General features: G+C 36.7%; 1 protein-coding gene across 3 annotated transcripts in view; it reads right to left on the bottom strand.

Annotated features, from left to right (window-relative positions):
* HNRNPR (heterogeneous nuclear ribonucleoprotein R) overlaps positions 1-25,666 on the bottom strand; it is a 59,862-nt gene that overhangs the window by 12,296 nt on the left and 21,900 nt on the right. For all 3 annotated transcript variants that reach the window (XM_039473595.2, XM_039473592.2, XM_039473593.2), the window contains 4 exons: positions 23,907-24,112; positions 19,249-19,398; positions 16,294-16,415; positions 1-16,165 (listed from right to left, as the gene is read on the bottom strand). The exon at positions 1-16,165 is cut by the window's left edge and continues 12,296 nt beyond it. In XM_039473595.2, coding sequence (XP_039329529.1) covers positions 15,553-16,165; positions 16,294-16,415; positions 19,249-19,398; positions 23,907-24,112 — 1,091 coding nt within the window. In that variant the 3' untranslated portion in view covers positions 1-15,552. The remainder of the gene's footprint in view (positions 16,166-16,293; positions 16,416-19,248; positions 19,399-23,906; positions 24,113-25,666) is intronic.

Here is a 25,666-nt window from a genome sequence, read left to right on the forward strand (position 1 = left end):
TTCTGGTATCAGATCCACCTAGGTTCAATACTAGATGGGCGATGGGCAACTTCTAGTTGGCAGGCCTTGGACTAAAATATGTGTGTCTAGTATCCACATTTATACTTACTTTACAGGGTTAGTATGAAGTTTAGTAAGTTAACATAAGGTATTTAGGACAATGGCAGCACTCTGGAAATATTCAGTAGTTTGCTTTTGAGTGAAATTATAACCATTTCAATGTGTTAATCTCTGTTCTCTCATGCTGACTAAAGTTCCAGATGGCAGTTTATGGGTCTTAGAACTCTTTTTGTTAAAGACAGCGTCTTGTTCTGTCATCCAGGCTGGAGTGCAATGGCTAGTGGCACCCTTATGGCTCACTGCAGCCTCGATCTCCCGGGCTCAAGTGATCCTCCCACCTCAACTGGGAACAGACATGCTCTACCACACCCAGCTAATTTTCGTACTTTTTGTAGAGATGGGGTTTTGCCATATCGCCTACGCTGATCTCAAACTCCAGGGCTCAAGCAATATGCCTGCATTACCTTCCCAAAGTGTTGGGATTACAGGTGTGAGCCACTGTGCCTGGCTGGTCTTAGAACTCCTTAAAAAAGAAAATGTTTATGGGTGTAAAATAATAAAGAGAGTGAAGAGCTAAAACAGCTGGTTTCGCCACTGGGCTAAACCACGTATTCTTAGGAGACATGTAGTCTTGAGTTTTATTTTTGTTTTGTTTTCAAATAGGAGCTATTATCATCTATGTTTTCTTTCTAAAGAAATCACATGAGCAGTCACTCCTGTCAAATGTATTAATGTTCTATAATATAAAAAAATGGGTATCGGACACTAGATTAACAAGTTTCATAAGCCATAGTGAGGAATGAAACAGCTTGATTTCACATGGAACCTTATGAGTTACAGAAAACGGATTAAAAAGCTATTTTTGGTAAATCTATTCCATTTTAACCAAGTAACATCTGTATGTCTGCTATATTCAGGGAGGGAAGAAATGGTTCAGAAAAGTGATCATTAATTCAGTTTGACCAGGGATTACTCACATGAAGCCTTAAGTTTTCAGCAATGGAAAAATAAAAATATTAGGAAACCTACCTTCACCTTTGTTCTTTCAGATTCATACACTCAATCATTCCACCTTTACATTTTAATATTTTCTTTAAATAAAATTTGAACTAGATAGGTGAAAATTCTTAAAAATCAAGTTACTTGATCATATCCAGTGAACATTAAGCTTAATTTTTTTAGTCAGCTAAAAGAAAAATCAGAAAATACACAGTTTACAAACTCTTCTGCTGTCCTAATCTAAACCAAATACATTATTCATGCATTGTAATTATAACCTGAATATTTTATTAGGAGCACAGGACACCTTTCAAACTTCCAATGGTGTTTCTGGAACATTTGGTTTGATGATTATCACTACTATTTATAAATCTTTTATTGCCTTCCTACAATCTTCTATAAATTCTTTGATGACAATGACCATAACTAATTTTGTATTCCTAACTCCTAAAACAAATACACAATGGCCATGAAATTTAGAATGAAGATCATATCAATTATCAATATTAGGTATAAACTAGACTTAACATTTTCAATAAATGGATTACTTCCAACTAGTTATCTACATTTGGTTGATGATGTTTAAGATCAATCCATTTAATGATATTCCTTCCTAAGCATTACAGGTTGATCCAGATGTTACTGTACTTTCTGAAAAGAAAAGAAAGTTAATTACTTTTATAATACTTCTTAGGGACAAAACTCAGGATGAGAATTTCTGGAAATTCCTACTACCATATCACACTGTGAAGAAATAAACTAGCAATTGTCATATAGGTCCTGCAATCCTCATTTTTAAGACAAAAAACCCCATGTTACATCAATAAAAACAGGATTAGAATTAGGAATTTCCAACAACATTGCAAGCCATGATGAAGCCTCAATTTGGGTTCTGTTAACTTATTAGAATTAAACATTTTTCTCAAATGTTTATTGGTAGGCAAGATCATATAAATTATATACTGAGATTAATTCATGTTAAGTGTTCAGCTGGTGTAGTTACTCAAACTTCTTTCTTCCAGGCTACATATATCTATATACACTTAAGTAATCTGCCACAGCCAGAATCCATTTTTTTTTGTTTTTAGGCAAGGTTTCTCTATCATCCAGGCTGGAGGACAATGGCACAATCTCAGCTCATTGCAGCCTCCACCTCCCAGGTTCAAGAGATTCTTCTACCTCAGCCTCCTGAGTAGCTGAAACTACAGATGCACTCCACCATACCAGGCTAACTTTTGTATTTTTTGCTGGTGATGGGGTTTCACCATGTTAGCCAGGCTGGTATTAAATTCCTGACCTCAAGTGATCTGCCTTCCTCAGCCTCCCAAAGTGCTGGGATTACAGATGTGAGCCACCACACCTGGCCCAACCACAATCTTTTGAATAAATTTTTAGAAGCATTTATCCTTGTTTTGACTTACTTGATGCCTGTATAACCCCAGCACTTTGGGAGGTGGGCAGATCACTTGAGACCAGAGTTCATGAACAACCTGGCGAACATCGGGAAACCCCATCTCTACTAAAAATACAAAAATTAGCCAGGTGTGGTGGCATGCACCTGTAATCCCAGCTACTCAGGAAGCCAGGCAGGAGACTCACTTGAACCTAGGAGGCAGAGGTTGTAGTGAGCCAAGATCACACCACCATACACCAGCCTAGGCAACAAAGCCTCTTAAAAAAAAAAAAGATAAAGCAGCACTAAAACTATGATACAAATGTTATTAAAAGAGTAACAACAGGCTGGACGTGGTGGCTCACACTTGTAATCCCAGCATTTGGGGAGGCTGGGAGGATTGCCTGAGCCCAGAAGTTCAAGACCATCCTAGGCAACATGGCGAAACCTTGTCTCTACAAAAAAATTTGCCAGGCAGGGTGGCCTACTCTTGTAGTTCCAGCTACCCAGGAGGCTGAGGTGGGAGGATCACCAGAGCCATGCAGGACAATGAGCCATGATCATGTCACTACACTTCAGCCTGGGCAAGAGTGGGACCTGTCTTAAAAAAAAGAAAAAAGAAAAAGAAAAGTAGCAACTGACTTTTAGGCATGGTAAATAATAAAGTTTCAGCTCTCCTAATACAGTGTTCTCAATATTACTGTCAGGATAATGTTAAATTCAGGACTGGTAAGTACTGAGAGTACCTAGTCAGGTGCAGTTGTTCATCCCTGTAATCCGAACACTTTAGGAGGCTGAGGTGGGAGGACTGCCTGAGGCAAAGAATTTGAGACCAACCTATGCAACATATTAAGACCCCATCTTTACAAAAAAATAATAATCTGAAATACTCAATTACTTTAGCAATGAACCAAATGACACAGAATTCCAGAAGCAAGGTACTACAGTCCTTTAAGAAAAATACTGGTATCTGTTGACATATACTGTTTTCCATACAACTCAGACTTTCATGAAATAGAACAGCAGAAAATACCCTGGCTAGTCTAAGGCCATTAATTATTTTATTTTTAAAAAAGTTTTTAACCCATCTTTCTTTCTGTATCAGGGAAGAGAACATTTTCTGTTAAGAATACATATGGAAAGCAGGTTCTCTACACCCACCAGTTTTAGGGCCCAGCATAGTGATTTATGTTACGTGTAAGTCTATATCTTGCATACAAACGCAAACACATACTCGGGTCTGGTAAGCAAGCCCTTTAACAAACTCTTCCATAATGGCATTGAAAAAGATAGGACCAAGGCCGGGCATGGTGGCTCACGCCTGTAATCCCAGCACTCTGGGAGGCCGAGGTGGGTAGACCACTTGAGGTAAGGAGTTCAAGACCTGCCTTGCCAACATGGTGAAACCCTTCTCTATTAAAAATACACAAATTAGGCAAGGTGCAGTGTCTCATGCCTATAATCCCAGCACTTTGGGAGGCTAAGATGGGTGGATCACCTGAGGTCCAGGAGTTCAAGACCAGCCTGGTCAACACAGTGAAACCCCATCTGTACTGAAAATACAAAAATTAGCCAGCCATGGTAGTGTACACCTGTAGTTCCAGCTAGTCAGGAGGCTGAGGCAAGAGAATTACTGGAACCCGGGAGGTGGAGGCTGCAGTAAGCCAAGATTGTGCCACTGCACACCAGCCTGGGCAACAGAGACCTTGTCTCAAAAGAAAAAAAAAATGAAAAGAAAGAAAAATATAGGACTGAAACTAAAAATTGGGCAATGGGATAGCTTAAAATACTTGTTTTGTTTTTGAGATGGTGTTTCACTACATTGCCGAGGCTGGTTTCCAACAAGGGATCCTCCTGAAACCTTTCTTTTTTTTGAGACAGAATCTCACTCTGTTACCCAGGCTGAAACAGCTCACTACAACTTTGACTTTCCGGCCTCAGAAGAGGCTCCTACCTCAGCCTCCCAAGTAGCTGGATCAACAGAGGTGTGTCACCATGCCCGGCTAGTTTTTTGAACTTTTTTGTAGAGACTGGGTTTCACCATGTTGCCCACGCCAGTCTTGAACTCCTGGGGTCAAGCAATCCTTCCACCCTGGCCTCCCAAAGCTACAGGCATGAACCACCATGCCCAGCCCAAAACTGGCTTCCTAAAGACCAAAACCCAGTATGATATTTTGGCCAAATTTTTATAAATAAATGATGAAAAAAGAGTAAAACAAATGACAACTATCAACATAAAAGCAAAAAGAAAGACTAAGTAACCCTTAATTTCAGAAAAAAACTACATTACTTTAAATCCTAATTAGGTTAGCTTTATTTTAGACATAGTTTAAAGAGTTTTTAAGTATACATAAACTTTGCCACTTAGTTCTAACCTCATTGGTCTTTCTAACCTAGAAGTAAAAATGTACACTTTAAGTCAGGTAGAACAGGGTTTGAATCCTGACCTTGCCACTTTATAGACAAGTGGCCAATAGCTACAAATAGCAAATTACTTAACCTCAACCTTTGAGTTCCTTATATGTAAAGTAGGTGTAGGGACAATACCATCTACCTTGCAGGGTTGTAAATTACATGAAATACACAGAATATAAAATGCCTCCTTAGTACAGAGCATGGTATGTTAGTAGCACTTACATCATAGTTAGTAGGTATTATTAATCTACCATTAAAATAAAAAGCTCACCATAAAAAAAAACAGCAGAATGTTTTCCACCCATACTACATTTATAGTATTTTTATTTTTCAAAATAAAATTCTAGAGCTGAAAATTAGACTTAAAAAATTTTTTTTCAGGGACCACCTTCTAGCTCCTCTTCACATAAAGATGGATACACTTGTCATCTCCATTCTTCATGAGAATTTCCCACCTGTTGATCTATGAAATTGTTTTTATTTTATTTTTTGAGACGGGATATCACTCTGTAGCCCCAGCTGGAGTGCAGTGGCATGATCTCAGCTCACTGCAACCTCCACCTCCAGGGCTCAAGTGATTCTTGTGCCTCAGCCTCCCATATACCTGGAACTACAGGTGTGTGCCACCACACCTGGCTATTTTTTTTTTTGTATTTTAGTAGAGACAAGAGTTTCACCATGTTACCCAAGGTGGTCTCTAACTCCTGAGCTCAGGCCATCTGCCAGCAGCGGCTTCCCAAAGTGCTGGAATTATAGGTGTGAGCAATCGTGCTGGGCTGAAAGTTGTTTTTAAAGTCACCTTTAGGGCTGGGCATGGTGGCTCACTCCTGTAATCCCAGAACTTTGGGAGGGCAAGGTGGGCGGATTACCTGCGGTCAGGAGTTCCAGACTAGCCTGGCCAACATGGTGAAACCCTGATCCTACTAAAAATACAAAAATTAGCAGGGCTTAGTGGCAGGTGCCTGTAATCCCAGCTACTCGAGAGGCTGAGGCAGGGAGGATCACTTGAACCCGGGAGGTGGAGGTTGCAGTGAGCTGAGATTGTGCCACTGCAATCTAGATTGGGCAACAGAGCTAGACTCTATCTCAAAAAGAAAAAACCTCACCTTTAACAATTTTCTTCATTAGTCTGTTCTTACCACCCAAGATTTACTTTGTTTTCAGACGAAGACTCACTCTCTCTCCCAGGCTGAAGTGCAGTGGCCCAATCTTGCCTCACTGCAACCCTCGCCTCCCGGTTTCAAGTGATTTCCTGCCTCTGCCTCCTGGGTAGCTGGGATTACAGGCACAAGTCACTATGTCCGCCTGATCTCAAGTCATCCACTGGCCCTGGCCTCCCAAAGTGTTTGGATTACAGGTGTGAGCCACCATGCCAGACCCAAGATTTACTTTGAACTAATTAATGAATGTTAACCTTTCTGGGGAGACAGAGTTACAGATTCCAAAAACAAAATACATAGGCATTTTTAGTAACTTATCAACCTTTCCTTTCTGAACTTTTATCTTCTGTAACTTGTGAACTGTTTTCAGAACTAATTCCTAAATAGACATGACATTTTCTCAGCATCTTGATCTTTTCTGCATATTCCTTCCCATTATTTTCTAGCAATTTCTTCAAACTATTAAAAACTGTTTTTCTAAATTCATTTCATTTTCTTGCAGACAATGTTCCTAACCTTTCCTTGGAATCCCAAACACTATTAAGCATTTGTGGCGACCTTTATCACAGTTTTAAATCTCAGAGCAACTACATCCAGGGAAATCACTGCAAACAACTGTTATCTTTTCTATTAAGATCATTCTCCAAAATCCCCCAAAATGTGAGATAATCTATAACTCTGCTACTCAAAGCGTAGTCAGGAACACTGGCATCACCTATGAACTTGTTAAAATGCAGACTCTTGCCTTTTAATGAATCAGAATCTGCATTTTAAACAAAATCCCCAGAAATTCCCACCCACTTTAAGTTTGAGCAGCACTTTTGAATGATAAATTGTGACTCAGACAGCTTAACTAGAAAATTTAAATAATCAACAGAAATTCCTTCAAAATCATTTGGTACGTGCAAGAAATGGGTCTCATTCATCTTTTCTTTCACATTTAGGAAAGTAAAATAGAACTGACATTACAACTAATGAAGATATCCACATTATCACTCATCAATTAAAAGAAAGTTTCAATAAAATATTTATTGGTTATATTTAGATCAAATCATTTTCCATGGCAACTCTATACAGATATGACTAATTTGGTAAGGTTCTATTTCTTAACAGGAAGGATGTAAAAGTTTCAAAATGACAAGGCAATGCTAAACATGTACCATTTAACCAAAAAATATTTCGTTATACGAGAGCTAACTAGAAGAACACCCAAGTCCTTCTGACAAAGCCAATTCAGGTACTTGAACAATAGCCAAATACATAAGCACCATTATAACCAATAGTTTCAAATGTTTTGATAATATTTTGAATATAAGGCACAAGATTTTTTAATGTGATTTAGCTGATAAAAACAATAGTGGCCTTTTAAAATGTATGAACTTCTACTTAATCTACTTAAAAACTCAGGCAACTGAAGTTTCCAGATTTAAAGGATTCCTAACTAAAGCACAGAATTAATAATTTCCCAAAAACACCCATATAGAAATGTTTCCAAATTCTATTAAATAGCACTGTCAAGTATTGAGATCTGCAATAATGTGATATTTTCATAGCTAAGGAAACATTACCCCTTAACATACTTAAAAACTTGAGACTGAGCTCCTTTTCTCACCAATGTTACTATACTTGACAATACTGATTCGCCCCTTCGCCCATGGGAAAGAATCTTAAAATGATCAAACTCCTTGTTATTTTATTTTATTTTATTATTATTTTTTAAGACTACTCAAGTGCAGTAGTGAGAAGGGGGGAAAGAGTAGAACAAGGAGTTCAATCTGTAATTGGCTGTGAACAATCAATTGAGATAACTACCTTTGGACCAGCCTCCTTGCTATTTTAAAAGGGATGACTAAATTGTGTCTAATTCAATCTCCTGCCTTTTTTTTTTTTTTGAGACAGGGTCTCATTTATCACCCAGGCTATAGTGGCAGGATCACAGCTCCCTACAGCATCTACCTCCCAGGCACAAGCGATCCTCCCACCTCAGCCTCCCAAGTAGCTGGGACTACAGGTGTGCGCCATCATGCTCAGCTGATTTTTTTATTTTTTTGTACAGATGGGGTCTCCCTATGTTGTCCAGGCTGATCTTGAACTCCAGAGCTCAAGCAATACTCCCACTTGGGCCTCCCAAAGTGCTGGGATTACCAGCATGAACCACCACTGCACAGAACACCTCCTGCCTCTTAATAAATGAACATCTAGGCCTAAAAGTCACCATTTGGAATTTTAAGTAAATAGCTGAATAAAATGCTACTCTTGCTTACAATTTGGAGGAAATGTCTACACATGGTCTTGATTTCGGTCACAACTTTCACTTCTAAGGAAACAGAAATGTGATTTCTTCTCACAGCTATAGATAGAAGGTATCTTCTTACGGGAATATATTTCACAGGAAAATATCTAACAAAATCTTGTTATTTCTAAAAATAAACTAAATAAATTCAGGGCTTTTGGTAGAGCCAAAGCTTAAGCAACCCTTTATTTTTGGAAGAAATACATCACAAATCAGTGAGCTGCCCCCCTTCCATTCCACTCCCTTTTCTGCAAACACCTAAAGATACCCAAGTTTAGATACTTTTGCCATTAGAACATTCTTTCCTGTTTCAGTGAGTGATCTTTTGATCTTGGAACAAAATGAAATAAGAATAGTAAATTCTGGAAAACACTAACCAAAAGTAAGTATTGTCTACTCTTTATTATCTTGAAACAATAGGGTATTCACTTTTTCTTCCCCATAACTCAGTTTAACAGTCTTCATTTGAAAGAAACAAGGCGGAATACATTACTAGTCCTTCTTAATAGTTTCTTACTCAATTTGTTTATAGACTATTAGGTCACCATCATCTTCCTTTCAAATATTTTTTGTTATTAACGTCACTGATTACAGAGAAATGAACACATTATACTTCAAGTGAATTTCCATTCTGAGTTGCAGAACTTCTACCTTTTTGACTGGTGAGAAACAAAATACACCCTCAAGAAAAGTTAAGTCATAAGAAAAACCACTGTATGAGGGCTACCTGCAAGAGAATAGGAAACCTCATAAAGTTAACTTTAAGACATAAAGAGAGAACTCTTTATACAGTACTTCCTGTAAATTGGCGATATTTCCCGACGATGCATCCAAATTGTCCAACACAGCTTTCCTCAAATAGTTCCCTCACCACTTCTCCTTCACTTGTGGCGTGTCACATCAAGGGCACAAGGGCACTGGGGCAATAAAAAGCCTACTGAAAGCACTGTACAAGTGTTTCTGTTTGCCCATCTCTGTAGGTGCTCTAGGATCATTTCCAAAATGCCACAATTTCCTCAGAAAAATGCTACTGGCAGCCTGTTATGCCACAGCCAATATTCCTATCTGCCACCTGTAGATCGAGTTCTAACCCCAGCCAAGCTTCCTGACAATTTAATACATCTCTGAGGAGTTCAGCCTTTTCATTTTTACTATCCCACTCCTTCACTACCTTCCTTAGAACAGGGACCCAGTATCTAATACTAAATTTGAAGACAGAAACTCCATTTGACTACAAAAGCCTCACATAACTACTAAATCTGTTTTACATAATCAAACCCATCACACCCCACCCAAAATCACCAACACAACATTTTGAACATGTTAAATTTTATTAAAAATATTTAACATTGTACAAATATTCCAATACAGTTATGGTACATGAACACTGTACCAAAAGCATGATTTTTATTAAACTGATGATTAAATGGAAAAGGTCTTGCAAATGTCCCTATTTTGGTATTTATATCCATACCAGCAATTTATGTTTGCAGGAGCCTTCAGTCCAATTATATAAATAGCCTTAGAACATAGTACTTAACATCACAATAGGATTCACTAAAGTACAAGTCTACCTATGTTATTGAACAGGCTAGAGAAGTCCTTTTGCCCAACCCTCATATGTGAGAAATCAAGATAAGCAATGTTCATGGGATCCTGACAAATCTACCATATAAAGTGAGAGCCCTTATTTAAAGTTGAGCAACTTAAGTTTTTCCCCAGAATACCTCCTTTTTTGGTTCCATGAAATGTATTTTGTTGTGTTTAAAGCCAACAAATTGGCATCTAATTTTCCTTAACTTACATAAACTCATCAGAATTACATGAATATCTCTATTGCTTACCTTAAAACTTCCTAAGGAGCATGCTATTTAGTGCAAGTTTTACATCCTGATCCTTTCTGTCACTGATACATGCATAAAATGTTACCTTAACACAATCCTGCAATCACTGCAATTCTTAAAGTATTATGTAATTTTATTCTAGCATTGTACAACTAGTCTACAGCAAACTTACAGGTAAAGGTTTATATTCATGACACTGACTAGCATGTTCAAAACCTAGGAAATTCTTTCTAGACTGATACCCTCAACCAATAAAGAAGATATAGTGCTATATAAGAATACTGAGAAGGTTCTTCAGACATGAAAATCCATAATAACTTTTAATCAATGCTTATATCATAATTGTTTTTTATATGGTATGGTCAGAAATGCCTAGTTCCTAAATTTAATTTCCATTTATACCTTATCATCATGAAATCCCCTACAGACTATAAGATGAGGGATTTTAATCTTCAGCAATAATTTAAATACTGACTCTTAATTCTACCAATATCTACTAATTCTATCAGCTACCCTAGGTTTCAGACAAAACACAAGTTGTTCATAGGTTTACATTTCTGCTATGTTCAAGGTCTTAATATTTCAGCTATGTAATTTCCTCTTGACCCAAAGTCATTGTCTCAATATATCTCTAAACTCAGGCCATTATTGTCAAACCGCTAAAATTTTTCAAATTTTCATTTTACAACGTTAAGATTAGTTTGGAAAATTTTAAAAAATAGTATCTTTGGTGTTTAAACCCTCATTCTATCAATATCTTCCTGTTTTCACTAAAATTAGCATACAATAAATTATCTCTTTAAGATGCATTATATGTTAATCCAGGCGTCCCTAAACTTTTTACATAGGGGGCCAGTTCACTGTCCCTCAGACCGTTGGAGGGCCGCCACAAACTGTGCTTCTCTCACTGACCACCAATGAAAGACGTGCCCCTTCCTGAAGTGCAGGGAGGGGCGGATAAATGGCCTCAGGGGGCCGCATGCGGCCCACGGGCCATAGTTTGGGGACGCCTGTGTTAATCTATCCAACAAAATATAGCAAATATGATACTAGACTGAAATCACAGTTAAAAGAAAGTAAATTTATTGTTGGAGTCTCCAACAGACTTTTTAGATTATAAGATATCTATTTTGCTCACTTAAAATATACCCTGAGTATTTCACTATTTCATACTTGCAGGCCTTTCCTGCTTATCTGCTACCAATTTAAGATTAAGTGAAGTATTATTATATGTTCCTATTAAGAACAGAATAATTTAATATTAAAGTCCTATTTTTCTACAAGGCTGATATCATCACCCACTTATAGGATATGGGCATTATCCCACACTCAATGCCCCACTACTGATAAAAAAAAAAAAAAATAGGAAAAAAAAAGTTCTTACCAACAATTCCACTGGTTATCGTCCCCAGCGAACCCCACCTAGCAAGTCGACATCATGACATGTCAGGTCAGGGCAGCCTCAACCTCGCTTCCCTGATAGTCAGGTGATAAAAGGAAGGAGTTAAAACAGGAAAAGTACACTTGCAGATTTCTGGATAACATCTGAAAATGATTTAAAAAACAAAAAAACAAAACAAAACAAAACCAGAGCTTCTGGTAACCTCTAAATTAAAAAGCATATACATGTAATTTTAAGAAGAAAAAAAAAAAAAAACTTTTCTAGAAGGATTAACAATAATGACTTCAAATTATTTATTACTAAATTACTGAACAATACATTATAGATGCAATATTTTTAAAGGTTGGTGTTTGCATTTGAAAATTAAGACCTAATCAACAAACTTCTAATATAAAAGTAAACATGTCTGGCTAATGGATTTGTTATTCTGGATTCTCCAGTCAGTCATCCAATCTATTGGTTTCCTCAGAACAACTCCACCTCTAAGTTAACAGAAGCTCCCATTCTTAGAGAAACATAAACACACTTATAAATCCAGTGTTCTCTTTCTATAAGGCTTTTTCTTAGCTGCTCACTTAGGAGATGCCACATAATAATTGTCCACATAATAACAAACACTAAAATTAACTTTGGTTAGTTTTAGGAATACTGGACACCTCAGTATAATACAATTGTCTTTGAAAAATCAAAATGACAAGTTTTTAACATATTTAGAAGCCTTGATAATTGACAACTAATAGCCTTATAGCAAGTATTTACTGGAAGGGTTTGGTTTTACAAATACACAATTAATAAAACGTAGGTATGATTATATTCAAATGGGCAGGAGGCAAATGATGTAATGAGTTTCAAGAATAATATTATATGGCTTTATGCTAGGAGTGAAATTTTATGTCCCTTCTCTTTGAGAATTTAAAATATGTATTTTGTTGCATGCTGACCTTTTTAAAAAGAATTCATCTCCTAAGTCAGATTTCAAAGTCAAAAGAGAGAAAAATTATCTTCTAATATCAGAAAGCATTGGGCTTTCTTATGCAGAATAACCCCAGTAACTAAAAAAACCTGAAAAACAATTATGCTAAACTCATTTTTTTTTAAAAAAACTACAGAATCATAACTCATTTTCCTTATCTTTTCATTAAATAAAACTGGATTTATTAGAAATCTGGCAACTTATTAGAACTTTTTGCTCTTAAAAATTAAAATACCTTCATATAAATACATACATTTAAGCAACTGCTATAAATGAGTGATCAAATAAAAATTAGTATTCCATTATGGGGAGGGGTACATTTCTATCAGTCTCAGGAGGGTACCTACAAAGAAGAGCTCTACCTCAAATGTATTTCCCAACACACACTTCACCGTAACAGGCTTAGAAATAAAGCCAAATCAATTAGCTTGGGGAACAAAAAAGATGGAAAGGTAGGAGGGGAGGAAACCAAATTCCTTAGAACTTATAATTTTGTACTATTTTTTAAAAAATGCCAATCTAGAATAAAGACCTCCCTCAATTGACATTTTTCAGGTTCATATATAACATTATTTATGTGAAAAGTTGAGCTCTGAATCTATTTTCTCTGAATGCTGCTACAGTGATCATTTATAAGACACCAAAGAAAAGCTCTTGTTTTAATGTACATAGTATTATGCTTTACAATTTAAAATAGCCACAAAACCTATAAACCAAATATTAGAAGGATACCTCTGCAAATATATTTTTAATTAGTGAGAAGAACAGAGGAGGAGGTGGCCATTTTAAAATTCAAAATATAATTTGCAATTAAAGGGATTTTGACATGTAACCCAAGTTTTAGTCTAATGTTTTTGCAAGGGTTTATGCTTTGTCAGAATCATTTCTATCCCCATTCTTAATATTCTTTATGACAACTTTGTAGCTTTTAACACCTACTTAAGAAATAAAAACAACTCAAATTTGTAGATTTTGTTCTTTCCAGAAAAAAAAATCAGGGTTTTACTTAAGTCTAATTAGATGTATAGTTACAACTTCAAATTGTACTTTTAAAGTTTAAAAGCAGCATTTAAAGAATGTTTGGTGTCTTTACTTGCATACATGGGCATAAGAAAAACAACTGGTTCTGTTTTACCAAAGAAATACCCATGTTAACTCAAAACTATCATACAACAGACCATAATTTCATCAGTTTCCAAAAAACTATCAATGGCCTGTTAAATGACTGTACTATGTAATGAGGGTACTTAGAAAAAGAAATGAAATATATTGATTTTCCTCAGTAAATATTTTCTTATTTGAAATGAAAAGAAGCCATGAAACCCAAAATATGATCTAACCAAGATTACATGGAATTAAGTGGCTTATGATTTTGAAATCTAATATTCTTATCACAAAGACACCAAACAGGAACAAAACACAAAATAATGGTGTATCCATTTTAATTATTCCCCAATGGCTTCTGATGTTTTTATCACTATAAAAACATTTGAGAACCACATAAGAATAAGATGGAAGGGAAAATCTAACAGTAATTTGAAAGTGATTCAGACTTTGCTGTACCGTAAAGCTTAGATTCTTTTGTTCCTCTCATTCTCAAGCAAAAAAGTCATTAAAATAAATCAGAATTTCTAAAGGAATAGAGAAACAGATGTTATGTATTGGCCAAAAAAAACTCAGGCATCAGGGATAGCAGATAACTAAAAATAAACGAGGTGTTAACAGAAAGTCAGAGTTATTACTACTGGATATTTTTAAGCCTCTCTTACAAGGCATGAATGTTTCTCAAAGCAAATTTACATAGCAGTAAGAAATTATATTTGTTCAGTCACTAAAATGGTAGTCACTATCATGTTTACTAAAGTCTGCAGTGCAACTGACGCCACAGTACTAACACTTTTCCCTGTATGTACATTCACTTATCCAGCAAATAAGGTCTTCAAGCCACAAATTAACCCTTATAAAGAATGTGGGCCAAAATAATTTGCAGTCTGCTTTCCCAGCCACATTTTATTTGTTTTAACGCAAATTATCCAATGCCTACAAAGAATGCTCAAAAGTCTTTGAACCTGTTTTTTTTTTTTAAAAAAAGGATAAAATTTCAAAATTAGAAGAGACTATGAGAGACCACCAATTAATGAAGTGCTAATTGGAATAATACTTGAATTTAGACTAATCCTCAGTCTAATATCCACCATACATGTTGGAATAGACAAGAAATTTTGCATGAATTTGATCACTCACATAGGCAGTTATACTTTGAAAACAATATTCCTTGCAAGGATTACGAATAAAATGATGTTTTAGGACACAATTGAATTTGAAATAGGTAATGTTTTGAATAGATTTTTTAGTTTTATTGAAATCTTACATGAACAAGAAATTGGAAATACAATCACATCAAAGAACAAATTGTCACGGCTTTTGACGTTTAAGCCAAACAAATTTTGTAGGGCAGATTTCAAAAAGGTGTGAAGTTATAACAATTTAAAAACACAGTTAACCTACTTCTAGGAATGCAAAACATACAATCATAGGTTATTTTCAATACAAGAAAACTTAAATTTGTTTGCTTTAATTTCTTAAAACTACTAAGACAAAGCACTAGCTTGTATTTTTATTTACAGCATACTCCATACTCCTATGTAATCTATTCCAAATCCAAAAAAATGAAACTGTCCAAAACCAAAGGTTCTGCAAAATCATGATTTAACAGTGTGCCCAGCTTGCTTTGAAGCTAAAATGAAGCCTGAAACGATAAAAGCATTGTAATCCCCAGAATAAGGGAACTCTGCAAGCCCAATAATGTCCAAGAGCATTTATGAAAAGAGGAAAAATAAAAAGACTTGAGTATATACACAATAGTGATTTCTTCAGCCCAATACAAATGGCAGCAAATTGCTACTTAAAGATGAAACAGTTAAGCCAATTTTTTTTTTTTTTTTTTTTTTTGAAGAATGTAGATCTAGAGCCAATCGTATCTCGCCAGTATCATTTTCAAGCCCTTAATTGTCTACTTCCACTGTTGCCCATAAGTATCCTGATAAAATTCCTGGTTGTCATTATTGTAACCATAGTTACCAGAATAGTCACCACCTTGCTGAAGCGGCTGCTGAGCGATGGGTTGGGAACCCCAGTTCTGTTGGTTGTTGGTCTGACGACGCTTGGAATCAGGCTGGTTGTACCCATCTGCCTTTCTCTTGCCTCCTACATTGCCCCCACGATTGCCCCGAGATCCACGGGAACCACGGCCTCTCTGCTGTTGTGCAGGACCCCCTCTGCCACCCCTAGAGCCTCTTGGTGGTCCCAAAGGTGCCCCCCTCTGTGAATAGCCAGCTCTACCTCTTGGAGGTGGTGCTCCCCTCCCCCTTGGTGGTGGTGGAGCACCTCGCCCTCCCCTTCCTCCTCCTCTTCCTCTTACTGCATAGCCATCATCATAGCCGTAGTAGGGATCTTCATAGCCTCCACGATAGTCGTGATAATCATAACCATAGTAATCATCATAGTAATCTTCATAGCCATAGTAATCTGGAGGGTAGCCATATCCACCTCTCCCCCCACCACGACCCCGACCTCTAATTGGAGGTGGCATTCGAGGAGGAGGGTGGTAGTAATAATCTTCATACCTAGCAAAGGAGGGAAAGGAGAAAAGAAAAAACAAATGAGTTTGCTTCAAGACTCCTGATTTTATTAATCTGATCTCCATTATCGTTATTCCTTATCCAAAGATGTATTTACTAAAATGTAGACTCACGCAGTGCTTCTGGAGGCCTGTCTAGCAGCTTGACGCTCTTTCCTTTTCTTGTCTGGTGGCTTGGCTAAGACTATTTCAATTTCTTCCCCTTCTATTTCTTTGCCATTCATTTCATCCATAGCCTATACAAAATTAGAAAAATTAATTTACGATATTTTATAATAAAACATAACATACACGTCATTGATATACTTAATAAACAATTTACTTCACAATTATTTTAAATGGCAAAAGGTGAATCTAGCCAGAAGTTACACACACACACACACACACACACATGCGGAGAGAAAATGTTTCCCTTGACCTAATCTTTTTATATGAAAATTACACTGAGAACAAAACCAACCTCCTGATATTATATTTTAAAAGGTAAAACAGTTGCCATCTATTGCTTCTCCTTAATTCCAAATAACTACCTCCTTAAAAAGATAAGCCATACTAAAGAAAGAAGCAAATCCATACCAGGGAAAAATGCCAGTATTATTACAAACCAGACAAACATTAACTTTTCAGGATTAGAATTTTAAAATAAACATGTGGCATTCAACATACAGGTCTTACACTGTTCATATACAAAAATTTCAAGGATCTGAAGCACAAATGAGGTTACTGAGTGAGAATATCTTTAAAATTCAACAAGACACCAACACAAAAAGCCCAGGTTTCCCTACAATGCTTAACCCAAAATATACTCTGCCTAAACAGTTAAAAGTACAGAGCCAGGAAAGACCTGGACTAATGAAAACTCAAGCAATTACGCAGAAAGCAGTACTCAAACATTCCATGTTCTTGCCCTCTGTTCAGGCTGTTCCACCTAACAACCTCTGCCAGTCATCAAAAGGTTCAGATAGTAAGAAAATGTCACCTCCTCGTAATTTATTTTTTGTTTCCCTATACCCTTCCCCACTCTGGGCACACATAATAAAAATGTTCTATTTATAAAGAGCTATCAGTGATCTATAAGTATCTAGGGAACAAACTAAACTAGTCCTCAAGACTTCAAACGCTTCGCGTTTCTTCAGTTAAAGTAACTCAACAACTTTACAAAAGCTTCTTGGCATAAATTAAAAAATGAAACATCTACTGTCTGCCCTGACCATCCTGGTGATTCCCAGTTCCTGGACTAGATATTTTATAATTTCATAGGCTTCTTTGGCAAACCATCCTATAAATATCTTCAATTAGGACAACCAGTTATTTAAAACCAATCGAGTCAGGAGGAATATTTGGAAAGCATAAAATTATCAGTTATCTGCATTCTATACCACTGGAAATTTCAGAAGCCACACATTAACAGGTAAGAGTGTAACAGTATAACAGTTAAGACTCCGCATTTCAAAGCCAGATTATTACTGAGTTTATGATCTTGGACAAGTTATGAATTTTATTAAAAATACTGTTCATTAATTAGCTACCATAAATGAGCAAGACAATTAACTCTACACTAGTCAGAGATTCTATAAAGCCTGTCTGTTTAAAAAGCAGTAGCCTGGGCAAAAAACAAAACCAAAAAAAAAAAAAAAATGCTCATATTAGAGGTGCAGTACCCCATCGACCAAATATGCAGAAAAAGAACCAAGCCTGTGTCACTGAGCATTCTGGATCTATCTTCCTGATAACATAAAAAAGATTTTAGGAATGTTTTGTCTTCCTTCCCATCCCCTCAAGGAAGGACAGGTGAACAAGAAAAAGAAACTGAAAATTTCACCCATTAAAGATGGATCTAGGCCGGGCGTGGTGGCTCAAGCCTGTAGTCCCAGCACTTTGGGAGGCCGAGGCGGGTGGATCACAAGGTCAAGAGATCAAGACCATCCTCGTCAACATGGTGAAACCTCGTCTCTACTAAAAATACAAAAAATTAGCTGGGCATGGTGGGGCGTGCCTGTAATCCCAGCTACTAAGAGGCTGAGGCAGGAGAATTGCCTGAACCCAGGAGGCGGAGGTTGCGGTGAGCCGAGATTGCGCTTCCAGCCTGGGTAACAAGAGCGAAACTCCATCTCAAAAAAAAAAAAAAAAAAAAAAGATGGATCTAAACTGCTGAGCACAGTGGCTCACACCTGTAATGCCAGCACTTTGGGAGGCTTAGGTGGGCAGATCATGAGGTCAGGGGCTCAAGACCAGCCTGATTAACACAGTGAAACCCCATCTCTACTAAAAATCCAAAAATTAGCTGGGCATGGTGGCATGTGCCTGTAAATCCCAGCTGCTCAGGAGGCTAAGGCAGTACAATCACTTGAACCCGGCAGGCAGAGGTTGCAGTGAGCTGAGATCATGCCATTGCACTCCAGCCTGGGTGACAGAGCAAGAATCCATCAAAAAAAAAAAAAAAAGATGGTCCACCGTCGACAGAAAGTAGAGCAGGTTTTGTGTTCCAGATAGTATGTGAAAATACTTTTTTCACACTTTCATTATCATCAAAGACGAGCTATCTCTAACACAAGAGCTATCTCTAACAATAACTCAAATCAGTGAAACACAGCCAATGCTATTTTAACTCTAAAATAATTAAAGTAAAACTGATCATACCATCACAATGTATCTACTCAATCAAACACTGTATACTGTGAGAGTTATGTGCACCATTCGGTTTCCTTCATAGGTACACAAACTGAGGTAAACTAAGTAGCTATAATACATTCACTACCTATTTAGTATTTACAGCAGCTAATTTTTATACCTGGTAATACTTCCAAGGCATTATGCTATCAAATCTTACAAAACAATACAGAGATTAAAAATAGCTTGCCTAAAATCACAAACTCAGTAATAATCTGGCTTTGAAATATGGAGTCTTATCTGTCATACTACTACTACTTTAGAGATTAAATAGAAAGTTCCAGAGTTCAGCAAAAGCTAACTACCAATTTTATTTCAGTTTTTAAAGTTATTTTACGTGTTTAGCAAGTTTCGAAAACAAAATTCCAATATCAAGAACCAAAATTCCAAAATTTCTACCTTAACGGCTGCTCCTCTGTCTTCAAAATGAACAAATGCATAATCTTTCAACTTCTTCACTCTTTCAAGTTTTCCAAATTCAGAAAATGACTTTTCCAATATTTCTTCTGTCACTGTAGTAGCCAAATTTCTCACAAACAAAACTTTTACCTAGTAAGGAACAAATAAACGGAACTGTAATTGGCTACTTAATTATACCTGAAAAGTGTTTCTTGCTGTCTTCACAGCATAGGCTTTTACCCTCTAAAACATTAAGTGCTAAAAGTGCTGTTACAGGTAGTATAAGAAACTGCTAGGAGAATTATACTAATAGCAGTCACCAATTCATAAAAATTATTGGTTACTGCCTTCTCCTATGCACCTAACGCTGAGTAGAACCTTCAAGGAACCAACATATAATTATCATTACAAGTTAATTAACAAATTTGACATGGTCCCCAAGTCCCCCTCAAAACAAGCTTTTCTTTTTTCCCTCTAAAACTGAGTAACTTTTAAAAGTTCATGTGAAAAAACAGATAAGCAAGAATAACCAAGGGGGAAAAAAAAGTAAAATTTAGAGACTGGTACTACTGAATATAAACAAACATAATACTTAAATCATTAAATCAGGTAGTGTTAATTAGAAAAAAAAGATAAAAGATGGTCCCTGCTTCACAGTATAAACCAGGATAAACTCCAAACAGACTGAAAATTTAAATGATAAAAGGGTGGAGGGAGGAGTAAGAAAGTTTCAGAATAAGGATGATTTCTTTATATAACACTGGAGTGGAGATGACCTTATGACTTAAAATCTAGGACACATAAGAGTGATATACTCAACTACTAAAAATAAATGACTTCCATATGGCAAAAAATACCACAGGCAAAGACAACAAATGTGGAAGAAATACTTGCAACATGTATCACGAACAGCTAATCTCTCTTTTGTATCAGAGCACCAGAAAATAAGAAAAAGCTCAACAACTGAATAGAAAAATAGGCAAAATTCATGAATACATGGTTCACACAAAGAAACATATATGGTTCTTAAAATATATTTAAAGTTGAAACCATGCATAGTAAGAGAAGCAAATCATTAATGGCACTGAGACATCATTTGTTAACAGACTGGCAAAGTTCAAAAGTTTCATCATACACTGTTTTGTCAAGAATGGGGAAAGCAGTTCTCTTGCATTTTGCTGGTAGAAATGTAAAACAGTGTATGTCCTACAGAGAGTATATGGCAGTATCTTAACAATTACAGATTTATTTACCCTTTGGCCTACAAATCTACCCCTAAGAATCTCTCCTACAGATATATCTCAACTTCTATCAACTGACACAAGCTTATTCATTACAGCATTGTAAGAGCAAAAGATCAGAAACAATTCAATATCCAGCTGGTTAATAGACTGGATGTAGTCATAAAAAATGAAGGAGAGCTCTATGAGCTATAAGAGATTGACAGGATACACTGTTTTTCCATCTCTGAAATAGAGAAACAACTTAGTCAATGTGATAAGCAAGCACTGTGCCATAGTTTAGTTAGCAGTGTTTTATAATTTCTTAGTGGTACATATAATAATGGTACATTTCCTTAGAACTGATGAAACAGGATGGTGAATAAAGCAAATGTAGGTCAGTGAATATGGCAGGCTACCAACATTACTACCACTCATGTAAGAATTAAGGAAATAAGAATATATATTCATACTTGCCTAAGGAAATATTAAAAAGGTAAACCAAAAACTACTAAAACTGGATGCCTTGCAGGAGACAAAGGGATTCAGTAGACATAGGCACAGAGGTAGAAAGGAAATTTGTCTAGACTTTCTATATAACTTTTGAACTAAGAAAATGTAGTAGCTAACCAAATGAAAAACTAACATATTGAACAAATTGTTGCTTTAGATAAAGGGCTATCCAATAAGAAGACATTAATTTAAGGAAGAAAAAAAAACTAACATTTTTCACAAACATTCCATCCTCTTTATTATTCTCAATCTGTCATACTTAGGTGCAGCCTCTATGTTACACAGACTCCCACTGACTTAGTTGCTTTTTTAAAAAATTCAACATGGACTTTTCTACAATAAATCCATAACATACTATATGAAAATTACTTAGTGAAACTGTGTTTAAAATGTTCAACAGGAAAAAGGGTCCTTTTAAGAGACATAATTTAGGCTTTTAGGTTCTGGTCCATTGTAAATTGATCCAACTTGGCAAAAAAAACATCTTCAGTGAATTTTAAGTTGATGGTGTGAATTACAGAAGCTTTACTCAAATGGATAAACTTTTCAATTAGAAAACAATAATGGGGCTGGGCCCAGTGGCTCCTGCCTGTAATCCCAGCACTTTGGCAAGCCAAGGTGGGTAGATCACAAAGTCAAGAGTTCAAGACCAGCCTGGCCAATATGGTGAAACCCCATCTCTGGTAAAAATTCAATTGTGGTATGTGCCTGTAGTCTCAGGGGCTTGGGAGGCTGAGGCAGGAGAATCGCTTCAACTGGGGAAATGGCGGTTGCAGTGAGCCAAGATCACGCCACTGTACTCTAGCCTAGGCAACAGACCGAACTCCGTCTCAAAAAAAAAAAAAAGAAAAGAAAAGAAAATAGAAGAAACAAAAAGAAAAGAATAAAGGAGCTGGGTGTAGTTGTATGCACCTGTAGTCCCAAGCTACTTGGGGGGCTGAAGCAGGAAGAACCTTAAGCCCAGGAGTTTGAGGCTGTGATGTGCTATGATTGCACATGTGAGCAGCTACTGTACTCTAGCATGGGCAACACAGCGAGGCCCCATTTCCAAACAAAAGAAAACAATAAAGCGCTCTATAATATTTAATCCCAAGTTTATAGACTCCTCCATTTCATTCTGAAACCTGTTTTTGATCTAGGAAAAAGGAGTTACTAGAATAAAATCTTGAAGTTTTCTAACCCTAAAAAAAAGATTAGGATGAACTTCCATCTGGACAGTTACTAAAGGTTATGTGAGAAGTGGCTGGTAAGCAAATCACAAGCTATACTTCAGGAAATTTTATTCCTCTTTTATAATATGTAATACATCTATAATGCTATTTTAAAATATTTTTACAGAAAAAGCAATACAGGCTATACTTAGTTTCTACAGATAGATTCAAAGTTGTAGTGGATCTTAGAGATTGATCCAGCCTCAATAAAATAGATGACATCTATGTTCAGTAGTTTACCCAAAGTCACAGTTGTATTAGAAGAAACAACGGAAATTAAAACCAAGCTAGTAAAAAAATACAAACTCGGAGCTACTTAAATTTTCAATCCCTTTCCTAGACACCCATCTACTCAAGGAATATGAGATAAAAGATACTGAGTAGCATTTCAGAGAGCCTTTCTGGTTCACTCTCAATAGATCTTATCTGCTTAAATGTCATTACCATGGTTCACTCACAATAGATCTTATCTGCTTAAATGTCATTACCAAAGATGTCATTACCTACAAAGTTTACCATACGAGTATAAATCAGGGTTCTCCTCCAAACTATTCAGAGTGAGGGTCTGCCTCCTCAAATTCTGGAATAAAAAGCTTGACTTCTGACTTATCAAAAAGAATCTAACCATTAACTCATGGCCATTCAGAGTTGCTGCCTCCCTGTGAAGGGAAGAGACAACTAAAATGCTCAAGAACTCATTTTAAGAAGCAGAAATGCAACTCCGATGTGTCCCTTTAATTCCAGGAATCACCCAAAGGAAAGCTTAAGAACTAGTACTCATGGCACCACTATTAACATCTTGGCAATGCAAGTACAGGGATTAGGAAGGAATTGAGGGCCCTCTGCAGGACTTGCCATGCACATTTTGCCACTAACAAATAAGAGCAAACATGACAATCCTTTGCCTTTCTTCATGGGGACAATACACTAAGGCAACCTGATCATTTAAAAATAACAACAGGCTGAGTGTGGTGGCTTACGCCTGTAATCCCAGCATTTTCAGAGGCCGAGGTGGACAGATCATGAGGCCAGGAGTTCGAGACCAGCCTGGCCAATATAGTGAAACTTGTCTCTACTAAAAATACAAAAATTAGCCGGGCATGGTGGCAGGCACCTTTAATCCCAGGAGGGAGACTGAGGCAGGAGAATCGCTTTAACCCAGGTAGAGGTTGCAGTGAGCCAAGATCATGCCACTGAACTCCAGCCTGGGTGACAGAGCAAGACTGTCTCAAAAATACGTACATACGTACATACATACGACAAAAAAGCTTTAAAAAATGAAAAAATTAGCTATAAATCTAAATAAAACATAATTCATGCCCAAGTAATAAAAGTCCTAATACGGTCAATGAAGACGATAATTTATAATCTCCAAAACATTACTTCTCTCTTTACTCAAGACCTTTCTTTTTTTAAAACCTCTATCCTTCACAGTGCCTAATACTAAACAAATACCCAGTGTGTATGTAAATAATTAAACAAATTTCGTTTCAGTTCCTTTCGCACATTTAATCTGCAGGAAAAGGGATGGTTAATGGAAATTCCTGGATACCAAGACAGGCTGTTAACTTTAGTGTTAAAACAGCTCCTTGCCAAACAGTTAAAGTCTAAAGCTACAATTTCTATTGATCATAAAACTCAAAATATTTGAGCTTTATTCTGAATGCAAAATTTAAATGATAACCCTACCCCCACCCCACGCAACTGTATTTACCTTAGCCATGACTTCTGGATCTGGTTCTTCCACAGGGTCAGCCCATTCAACTGTAACTACATTTCCCCATACTTTTACTTTTCCACTCATCAGCCGGCGTCTGGCTTGTGCTGCTGACTTGTGATCCTCATATTCAAGGAAGCAGAACCCCCGATTCTTCTTTTTGTCATCGGGTTGATGATAGAGAATAACGTCCACCAAACCCTCTGTTAAACCAACAGCCAGATATATAAGCCAAAAGCATCCACCACACATCTAGCGATTAGGCAGACCTAAATCCGCTTGCCAACGAGCAAAAAATAAGTGAAGCAGCCTCAAAATGAGTCACTAATTTTGTTGACAACTAGAGACAATTAGACCAACATAATTAGATATGGGGTTCTGGACAGTATTTAATGTTCTTTTTTAATTTTAGGAGTCCTGAAGGTACAGCCACATATAATAAACCTAACTACTGTATTCTGAAATTTAACATGCTACAATGTTTTAGAATGTTTGATATAACATGACTTTATAAAAGTACTAACAAGGATCTTAAAAACAAAATTATTAATATAAGCCCAAGAGAACTAACTTTTGACAACTAATTATGGCCAAAAATCTCCTTGAAGGTAACTTTAAAAGTTACTATTTTCACCAAGAATGGAAGTGATCGCTAAATATTAGTGTTCCTCTGGTCTTAGTCCTTTGCCCTGTCTCTCCGTATGTGTTCTTTCTAAATAATATTCAGCTAGCCCTACTTTTAAATATTATCCATACCTTTACAAACTCTTTATAAATACTTAGGTTTTTTTTTTCCTAGCCTAGACTTCTCTCTCTAAGCTTCAGATGTGCCTACGTTCTTACCTGATGTATCCTCTTTGATGTCTTAGACACTGCAAATTTAACAAGTCCAAAACCAAACAACCATGGCCAAAATCTGCCTTCCCTAGATTTCCTATCTAATAAGCAGTGCCATTCACCTGGTTCTGAAGCCAGAAATAAGACATTCTTGATTCCCTCCTTTACTTTATCTCTCCTATCCAGTTCCAAACTCATTTACTTCTTTCTACCTCCACCGCTATTACCCTAATCTAATCCTCTATCTGTACTAGTATGACAGCTTCAACTAATTCATCAGCTTCCACTCTTGCCCCTCTCTCCAAGCCCCCATCTACAGAGCAGTAGGAATAATATCCCATAAACATGAAAAAGGTATTATTTCCTGCTTGAGACCTTTAAATACCTTCTCATTGTATATACAATAAAAACTCAACTCCTTACACAGCCTATAGAAGCCCTGCCTACTTCATCTCATACAATTCTACTCCTAATTCTACCTTTTAATAACACTGGCCTCCTCAGTTACTGTAATACACTGACTTCTTTCTCGCCTTGGAATCTTGGCATGTGTTGCTGTCTTGGAATACACCTCCTTTTGCTCTTGGTATTCTACGTCCTCTTCACCTTTCAGGTGTTGGTTGACATGTCTTCTTATCACAAAAATCTTACAGAACCATCAAAACAGGGATAGTAGCTATTCTCTTGGAAAATATCCTGTACTTCCTGCTTCAGTGTCTTATCACAATGTCTAAATATTCCTTTAATTTTTATACTTTATATTCTTGGTCTTATCTTCTTTCCCAGGATATAGGATCTATGAGAGCAGAGAATATGTCTCTTAGCCACCAATGTATCCCAGGCACATAGCACAATGCCAGCATTTAACAGGAACTTTAATAAACACCTGCTGAAAGAATGAGTAAATGATCATGAAGCCA

The sequence above is a fragment of the Saimiri boliviensis genome, chromosome 11, assembly GCF_048565385.1.
Source record: "Saimiri boliviensis isolate mSaiBol1 chromosome 11, mSaiBol1.pri, whole genome shotgun sequence".
NCBI classification, from domain to species: Eukaryota; Metazoa; Chordata; class Mammalia; order Primates; family Cebidae; genus Saimiri; species Saimiri boliviensis.